The 9769-nt window shown below is 38.9% G+C and overlaps 1 protein-coding gene across 1 annotated transcript; it reads right to left on the minus strand.

Moving 5' to 3' along the window:
• Positions 1 to 1287: 1287 nt before the first annotated feature.
• atp1a1a.4 (ATPase Na+/K+ transporting subunit alpha 1a, tandem duplicate 4) lies at positions 1288 to 9136 on the minus strand. Its single transcript, XM_051119543.1, has 22 exons — positions 8983 to 9136; positions 8736 to 8849; positions 8572 to 8631; positions 7726 to 7929; positions 7524 to 7637; positions 7307 to 7441; positions 6699 to 6816; positions 6353 to 6621; positions 5957 to 6265; positions 5496 to 5630; positions 5225 to 5417; positions 4962 to 5137; positions 4539 to 4675; positions 4307 to 4457; positions 4046 to 4214; positions 3804 to 3958; positions 2937 to 3060; positions 2249 to 2394; positions 2004 to 2134; positions 1811 to 1912; positions 1627 to 1718; positions 1288 to 1426 (listed from the first exon to the last, which is right to left on the minus strand). The coding sequence occupies exons 1-22, from the start codon at positions 8992 to 8994 to the stop codon at positions 1398 to 1400; spliced, it is 3075 nt and encodes a 1024-aa protein (XP_050975500.1). The 5' UTR covers positions 8995 to 9136; the 3' UTR covers positions 1288 to 1397.
• Positions 9137 to 9769: the final 633 nt, after the last annotated feature.

Here is a 9769-nt window from a genome sequence, read left to right on the forward strand (position 1 = left end):
AAATACCTCTATGGTTGCGTGGGGTAACTGGTTAAATTGTTTAGAATTTCTTAAACTATTAACGGGGTCTTGTGATTCCTACATCTGGTATGTGCTTAAAAAGCAAACGTAAGCATGTTTAAGCGGTTAATCAATCTAAAAATCATGACTTGCATGTTTTTTCGTTGTCGTACAACCTGCACATTTCTCAGTATTAATTAAGTGTAGTTTTGTTCGAATAATAGCCCTGTGCTCTCTGTAAATAAATGCATTTGAGGCTTATTTTGAACAAACCGTGAATATTCACTTATATACCAGGATTTTTGTCATTAAGATACTATACACTAATGTGAGCTCAGTTAGGCTGTTTTTGTCTTGTTCAGCTCTGTTCTACTGAGATCGTATTTCATGGTCATTATTTTCGTCTTTTTATGCTTTTCAGGATTATCCTCATTAGAGGGATTATGCTCATTAAACACATGTATGGCCTGTGCTGATGATGGAAATTGACCAGTGCTGTTGAACCAGCGCCTGCTGGAGACTGCATCTTCAAAGTAGGAGAGCTAAAAATATCTTGAATTTTATTTACAAGCTGTGGGCTCTAGCCTATAAATGTGTTGTCATGGAAACTATCATGTCACCCCCCTAATTTTAGACAAGAAGAATGCCCTCTAGTGGTAGTAGTGAATTCCGATGAGCCTGATCTTACAATGCCTATAAATATCACGTGCTGTGCCTTTGTCATGACAGTCTTTGCACATATTTTAAATATGTTTACGTTTACTTTTGCATTCCCATTTGTATCGCCTTGATTACAGTTTTATTTTTACATTTTAATATAGTATATCTATTTGAAGCAACTCTATTCAAATAGGGTTTGTTTTTTTTATTTTTTAATGAAAATGCTACTTTTGCTTAATGAATTATAAATATTAGTAAAGATGTGACTCTCTGCTCTGTTTTTCTACAAAAAAAAAAGTTGTTCAGGACATTTAGATTTTACTTAGATGTTAGATGAATATTGAGATATATCAAGACAGTAATAAGCATAATGATGTCATTATCACAAGTGCTTTATATCATGGTGGAGCATCCAATCGACATCTGTTGTTCTTAAATTAATCTAATTACAGTTACCTCTACAGGTGGCATTTTTACATTAAATTATTTAATAAGGGATTTAAATCAATTTTCCATGACCATATGGTCTGTCTAATGTAATTTTCCAGGTATTTCTTTGATTTATATACAGTATGTCCTTTGCGTCTTTTCAGATTCATTGTGCATAGAAGACACAAACACGAACTCTTTCTAATTTGACATATTTATTGAATGAAAATGACCAGATTTTGTGTCATTTTGAAAATATCAAAACGGGTGTCTTCTTGCATATGTTTGCAACAGAAAGTCTTTGTGTTTCAGTAGTATGTTTCTTTTTCCACCCAGCCTGAAACAAAACAGCATAGATATTAGAGACAGTTCATTCACTGCAAAATAACAAAATACTGTTATGAAAGTTATCGCTATCATAGACCCCATTCAAAACCCAGCTTTCCAATTTGAAAACAGATACTTTAGCTTTAAAATGAAAACAAACATGATCAACATCAAAGACTGCCAACAGCTGTTAGTTATATCTGTTATTACCTCCTGGGCTCCGCCTAAGGATGTATCTTCTAACTTCATCATAGACGAAGATGAGTAGCGAGTATGGGAAGGCACAGAACCACCACCATGGTCTAAAACATAACACCATTGTTAAATAGGCAGATTGTATAAAAATTGAAGATTCCCATTTCTTGTGTGCAAAAGACTAGCTATGTCCACCTACTTAAGAGGATACATTCTCAAAGCAACGTCCATTCCTGGGCAGTAAGACAAGAATGCTGCCAGAGCAGTTTCCTCAAACAGACCAAAGATGAGGATTTTGTTTCTATGAAGGAAGAGTGGTGACATGGTCTTTAAAAACAGCCCTGTATAACACATATTGCACAATTTTATGGCTGGACCCTTTGTTTACATACCTCATTCCCTGCTGTACGATAGAGTTCCTTCTGGTCTTGCAAATTATCAGATCGGCCCACTGCACAACCACAATACTGGTGAAGAATGCTGTGTGGCATGTGAACTCTACAATCTTTCTGCGCTCATATGTCTGGAAGAATAAACAGACAAGCAATATTTACAGTACATGATTGATACCTCACATGTGATGTGTTATATAAGTTATTTTTTTATTATTATTTATTTATACAGGTGTGACACCTACCCATTGCTGGCCATAGCTATCTTCCAAGTCATTGAGATACTTATCGTCCCATTTGACTCGAATTCCTACTAAATCGGAGGGCAGGAATCCGTTCTCGGCAAGAATTACAAAGTAGGTAAAGAACCCTGCAACTGCTTGCATCATACCTAAAAATAAGTATGATGACATTAAAATTAAAGTTTAGAGGGTCTGTCAAATTATTAAAATAATTGTGTATACCTGTAATTGTGTATAATCTGTATGCATTTATATTTTACATTTTAGTATTCCCTTTGAGTTGGTAGAGTTTCTTTTTCAATAAAAACAGTAGGTGGCGCTGTTCAGACTTCTCAGGCAAATACAGAGCATTGGTGCAATAGCAATTACAACCTTTCACTGATTATATTAATGCACTGGCTAAAGATATAGCCATACCCATATATATTTCAAAATATAGCTGTTAACCAGCACGGATTGTCTAATAAAATAAAACCGAATAACATGCATCAAAGATGTTTTTGCAGCTAGCCTGCTGCAGTATCATCAAAAGTGTGTTTAGTTTATAGGTGATATTGTGTACATTGAGCTTTCATAATGATTAAATGAAATGCTATGCTAAGAGTAAAATATTACAGTAGAGTACTTGTTCGAATACAGGCCAGAGAATAAACATAGTGCTAACCTCTGTTTAGAATAGCCATGCTCTTACCTATTTGACCGTAGGCCATACTGATGAGCCTCTCATTAACCAATTTATCTGTTTTAGCATTTCTGGGTTGTCTCTTCATGATGTCGCTTTCAGCGCTTTCATAGGCCAATGAGATAGCAGGAACCTGTGGAAACATTAAACAACAAATCAAAATATAGCTACAAGCATTAGCTTGATGCACACCACCAGAATCGAGTGTAACCAATTAGGTATAGCACAGTTTCATAGGAAACCAGAACCACAATTTTAAGCCAAGTGGTTCAAAAAGTGATGAGTAAAACTATTTCTGTAATTTTTGAAACATTTAGAGGAGCTTTGACATAATCAAAGCTCAGGACATGGATCAAAGGTTACTAAAATCCAATGCAATTCAATGGTTCAATAAAAAAAAAATAGAAATCAGAAAAAATATTTTCAGATTTTCTGACCAGTAGGTGGCACTAAATACAAACTTACACAATAGCTGCAATTACAATTACAAGGGTTCTTATGCATCCTAGCACTGCCAAGACAAGGCCAAACTTTCTGGGTGGGATGCTACTCACTGGCGTGGTCTCAAAATTATCTGTACCAAAGCTGGGGAAGATCCGCCCAGTAGTTTTCAAAACATTAAAGATAGTGGAAACCATGAGCCAGTGAATCAGAAAAAAACAACATGTTTCAAAGGTTATTTGCAAAAATCTACGTCAAACTTTGAGTTGTTGGTGGCACTACAAGGACTGAGAGGTCAAGCACAAAGTCAAATTGAAGGTCAGACACTCCTGATTTAGTTTACCAAATGTCAAAATGTTTCAATGTTTTCAAAACAGGTGTCTACACCCCTTCAGTGCTTGACGCCTGATTCTCGTACTGTGTCTTTTCACCTACCATGTCAGTTCCCAGGTCAATGCAGAGAATGGTGACAGTGCCCAAAGGTAGAGGAATATTAGCAATGATGAACAAGAGGAAGGGTGAGATCTCAGGGATGTTGCTGGTCAGAGTGTATGCAATGGACTTCTTCAAGTTGTCAAAGATCAGACGGCCTAAAGTTGAAGACATGTTTGAGAAATGAGTCTCAAATAACCTTCATAATTCCTCAAGTCAATTAAGTTCACAATAACACGTCTCACCTTCTTCTACTCCAGTGACAATTGAGGCAAAGTTGTCGTCAAGAAGGATCATGTCAGCAGCCTGTTTGGATACGTCAGATCCAGCAATACCCATAGCCACACCAATGTCAGCCTTCTTCAGAGCAGGAGAATCATTGACGCCATCACCGGTTACGGCTACAATGGCACCCTGACAAGAGAAATAAAATGCATTAAAATGGTATCTGCTGGGTAAAATCCTCTAGCATTGATAGGATTGGCTAGATGACTGTCTGACAGTACCTGTCGTTGACAACCTTCCACGATGATCAGCTTTTGTTGTGGAGAAGTTCTGGCGAACACAATTTCTGTATGGTGTTTCAGGATGTCATCTAGCTCGTCTTCACTCATATTCTTCAGTTCTCCACCATGGACCACACAGGCCTTAGCATCTCTAGAGAAACATTTTGTGTTAGCAGACAACTAGAGCAATTCCACATTCCACATCTGAAATTGGTTGCGATGATTGGTTTACCTTGGATTGACCTCTCCAACAGGAATGTTCAAACGAGCAGCAATGTCTTCAACAGTCTCATTTCCTTCAGAGATGATACCAACACCCTTTGCAATAGCTTTCGCTGTAATTGGATGGTCTCCAGTAACCATGATAACCTGTAATACAAGATTCTGTATTATTATTTGATTAACTGATTGTACATGCAACAAGTATAAACAAAATTGAATATGCTGCAGCAAAGGTGCGACATATCCAAACAAAGGATTTTGAACTAAGAACAACTTCTTGATTCAAGATCCTTTACAAATAGTCTTAGCTGTAATTGGATGGTCACAAGTAACCTGTGATAAAAGACATAGATGCTTGATCATATGATTCATTTAATTTAATACTGGTATAATATAATCAAGGCATCAGTCTTGAATCAAGGTGAAACAACACCTTGATTCCTGCACTCCTGCACTTGCCCACGGCATCTGGTACAGCAGCACGAGGAGGATCGATCATGGACATGAGGCCAACAAAACACAGGTTCTCAGTTGGGAAGTTCACTTCATCAGTATCAAAAGCAAAACCCTCAGGAAACTGGTCATCGGGGAGGCTAAAGTGGCAGAAACCTTTGAGAAAGAACACGGTAGTTAGTGTACATATTCATAGTTTTAACTGCAAAACTCCACAAGGTACACTTCATAAGGTGGCTTTACCCAACACTCTTTCTCCAAGACCTCCCAGTTCTACGTAAGCATTTTGGAAAGCATCTTTCATTTCATCATCCAAAGGCTGCTCTTTTCCTTGAATCAAAATAGTAGAGCATCGATCCAGGATTCTCTCAGGGGCTCCCTTCATCACCAGCAGGTGCTTAGACTCTGAGGAATTAGGATTCTTGTGGATTGAGAGCTAGAAAAGGCATATTAGGGCATGTTAGGAAGACCAGTCAAATCTGTAAATCTCCAAAGAATAATTGAACAAGAATACCTGATACTTGTTGGTAGAGTTGAAAGGAATTTCGGAAATCTTTGTGTACTTGTCTCTCATTTCAATGACTGAACCACAGCACAGCTCAATACACTTCAACAGGGCAGACTCTGAGGCATCACCAGCTGTCTCTCGCTGCAAAAGATTGATTGATTTCTTTCATTGATAGTGTCTTTATGGACATGAGGTGTGTTCACGCCATGTTGTAATTATCGCAATGACGAGACTGCAACTTGTAAAAAGCATTCACATCCTTGTAGAACTCCTTGTAATTACACCTGATAAACTGGGAATTGTTTGAGAGCTACGACTCGTATCACCATACCGCCGCAGATTCAGCCCATGGTAATTACATGGCGTGAACACAGCAATATATGTTTACTGATGGACTTTTACAGGTCACTCTAAAGGTATATCACCTACATATTTTAAATAGTAAATATTGAGAAGCTCATGCACACCTTAAGGATTGGCACATGGCTTTGATCGGCAAGGAAGACGGCACGGTTGCACAAGCCAGCAATACGTGCAAGAGCAGACCAAGTAGGAGAGCTCCTATCGAACGAGGTTCCACTCTGGTTCTCTGTGGTGTCTGCTTCATGAATCTGGTTATCAAACCACATGTGAGCGACAGTCATTCGATTCTGGGTCAAAGTTCCAGTCTTGTCAGAGCAGATAGTGGAGGTCGAACCAAGAGTCTCCACGGCTTCAAGATTCTTCACGAGGCAGTTCTTCTTTGCCATTCGTTTGGCGGTCAGAGTCAGACACACCTACATAAAGTTACAAGTTAAGTAATAGTTCTTGGCTCAAGTGAAGAGTACTTTGGCTTTAAAAGTGTACTTTGAACTCTGACTTACAGTTACAGTGGCAAGGAGACCTTCAGGTACATTAGCGACAATGATACCAATCAGAAAGATGACAGCTTCCAACCACCCATATCCAAGAATCAGGGAAAGAATGAAGAAACTGACACCCAGGAAGACGGCTACACCAGTGATGATGTGGATGAAGTGCTCGATCTCTTTAGCAATTGGTGTTTTTCCACCTTCCAGACTGGAGGCAAGAGTGGCGATACGACCCATGACAGTGCGGTCACCGGTGTTGATGACAATCCCTCTGGCAGTACCTATTGAATATAGTAACTTTTAATTACGAAATTCTTACATTTTTATCCAACCTACTTCAGCTGTTTTATCTTTGTACCTTCAACACAGTTGGTAGAGAAGAACGCAATGTTTCTGGTTTCCAGGGGATTGTCATTGGAGAAGTCAGGAGCACGAGTCTGGGGCTCAGATTCACCAGTGAGTGAAGAGTTGTCCACCTGGAAAGGAAGAAAGGAAGAATACCATGAATATCCATGGATACTGGTCCAGAGTTAGTCCTAGTTAGTACCAGATTGCTGTTGGTCTAGCTCAGGGGTGTCTAATCCCACTCCTGAGGGCAACTGTCCTGCAGAGTCTAGCCCTAAGCCTAAATAAACACATTTGAACCAGCTAATTAAGGTCTTCAGGTATATAAGAAAGGTGTATTGGGGCAAATTTGACCTAAACTCTGTAGGACACTGGCCCTCCAGGAGCAGATTTAAACAGCCCTGGTCCTGCTGGTATTCCAGCATATACAACCCGCTCATAAGAAAAACACTGGTTGACTTGTTGACCAAATAAATTAGACTACTTAAGAAGCCGGGTTGATGGGGTCACCAGAATTCCTGTATCCCTTTCTAATGACCAACATTCAAAACGTAACTATGCCAGTCGTTCCAAAAATGGGAGTATGTTACATTTGCCATTCTTAATTGCTTTAGGTCTTACCTTGCATCCATGCGCAGAAATGATACGAAGATCAGCTGGGATTCTGTCTCCACCTTTGACCTCCACAAGATCACCAGCAACCACCTCCTCTGCATTGATGCTCTTTTTCTCTCCATCACGTACAACCAGGGCTTGCTACAAAACCAGAATGTATAACAATTAGAAGTTTTTGCGAGAGCTGCGCTGTCTTATCAGAATAATGTTTAAAATCTAGTACCTGAGGTACAAGGTTCTTAAAAGACTCCATGATTTTAGAGCTCTTGGCCTCTTGGTAGTATGAAAAGCATCCTGTTATTATGACAACAGCGGCAAGCACAATTCCAAGGTAAAGCTGTGGAGATAATAAGTGAATCACTATGTTTGTTGACCTTCAAACTATTTATGCATAAATAAGAGAAGTTTTTTGTGCTCCGTCGTACATTGTCATTTGCGGGTTCGTCTTCGGAGGCAGCCTGGATTCCGTACGCCAGGAAACAGAGGATAGCACCAATCCACAGCAGTGTTGAGAATCCACCAAAGAGCTGTTTACAGAACTTGACCCATTCTGGAGTCGTGGGAGGTGGGGTCAGGGCATTAGGCCCATCACGAGCTAAGATCTCCCTTGCACGGGTCGAAGACAAGCCCTGCCAACAACGATAAAAACTAAGTCAACAAATTGTTAATCGTTTTTTCAGGGTGAATGAGTCTTGAAACAGTGGCTGTGGATGTCAGACCTGAAAAATACTTTAAGGAAAGAATTCAAGGAGATATTGTGGAATAACAAAAATGGACATGTTGTCCTTGCAGAGTTTTTTTTGAAGGTCAGGGTGGGGCAGAAGACGGTCCAAATAGGGGGTGGAGCTAACGGCAGCGTCACATTCACCTATATCCGGGTTTGCTCCAGAACAGTTAGCAATAATTTGATTCAAATAATGTTATGCACATAGGTTTCAGATCCATAGCTTGCATATATAAGTTACAACTATTTGTTTTAGACGTTTTCCATTACAGCATATAATCCGCTTTTTTGATTACGTAATAATTACACCTTGAACATACCTGCTTGTAAACCTCCTACACAAACATCATTAATCATTGAAATGATTTGATAGATAAGATATAGCGATCTTAATAATCCAAGTTTCAATGATTTTAAATTACATTAGCAGTAGTTCTTTCAAAAGGGAGATAAAAACAACAATCATTTATGTCCATCAGAGAAGATAAAACATGCATACGAATCATTTTAGATACATAACGTTTTCCAAAAGTGTCACAAAACTCACTCTGCTCAGGTCGGTTCCATATTTGCGGTGAAGCTCGTCCATTGTCAACTTGTGGTCGTCCTGCAGAAACAAAAGCAGCCTTAAAATTTCAGTTCCCCATTTGATTGCTGATTATTGTTAAAGTATTTTAATGCAATGTGTTTTTTCTAACTGTAATTTCGCACCAGATCCACTTCTTTTTTGAGATCGTCCATGTCCTTCTGCTTATTTTTCCCCTTTTTTGGCTTCTTGGCTCCATCTTCTGAAGTTGCCGCCAATTTGTACTTATCATTCCCCGTCTATCAAAAATAACAATAGTTAACATATGCAACAAACACATTACCTGACTTCAACAAAGCAAAAAAAAAATGAATCAACAAAAGCAAAAATGCAATGCAACTGGCAGTATAGTAAAATATAGGCATGACTCACTCCAAGCCCCATTTTTCTCGTTTATTCCAATTTAAACTCTGAAGCTTTTGGATGTTAGATGTCGTAGTCCTCCTGAAAGCCTCTCCGGAGACAAAAAGCTCCTGTGTGTCCAGGTCACGTTCACAAAATTTATACCCTGCCAACTCACCTGTTCCAAGGAGGAGATTAGGGAGGAGTTTGGCTGCTGTCATGGAGCTTTAACATTTATTCAACCTTCATCCATACAGGTAGGTCATGTCATTGACACCTAGTTGAGGAACTAGCATACTCAATATTTGAAAAGACCTGTAGTATTTTGCACAAAACAATTTATTATTATTAAAAAAAGAAAAAAAAAATTCCATATGCACTGATTTGTCTGAAGCAATGAGTTTATCTCCACTTATAAATCATTCATTTGTCTGGTACCACCTGATTTTTATGACTTTTGGCCACTTCTCTATTTCAAAGGTAGGTGATGCATGATTGTGTAAATAGTGTCCTTTGGCATTCAACACCCAGTAATAAATCTGATAAAATCAAACTACGCTTGTACACGGCCACAATCGTATCTTGTGAATTTCTGAACGCGAGTTTGGCATACGTTTTTGCCCGTGTTTTGTAAACGTCTCGCTATCTTTTCTCTGTCAACAGTGGATTAAGTTTAGTCCATATTTATGCTTTTCAACAGCATGCCACCACTTATGCGTGTGTGAGCATGGATTGCACATTTCCTTTTGAGTTTGCATCCATTTGTTTGGTAAATACTCCGGGAAAACCAGGATCAGCTGGTGCTGCGGCTCAGAGA

This window comes from Labeo rohita, chromosome 1, assembly GCF_022985175.1.
Source record: "Labeo rohita strain BAU-BD-2019 chromosome 1, IGBB_LRoh.1.0, whole genome shotgun sequence".
In the NCBI taxonomy this organism is placed as follows: Eukaryota; Metazoa; Chordata; class Actinopteri; order Cypriniformes; family Cyprinidae; genus Labeo; species Labeo rohita.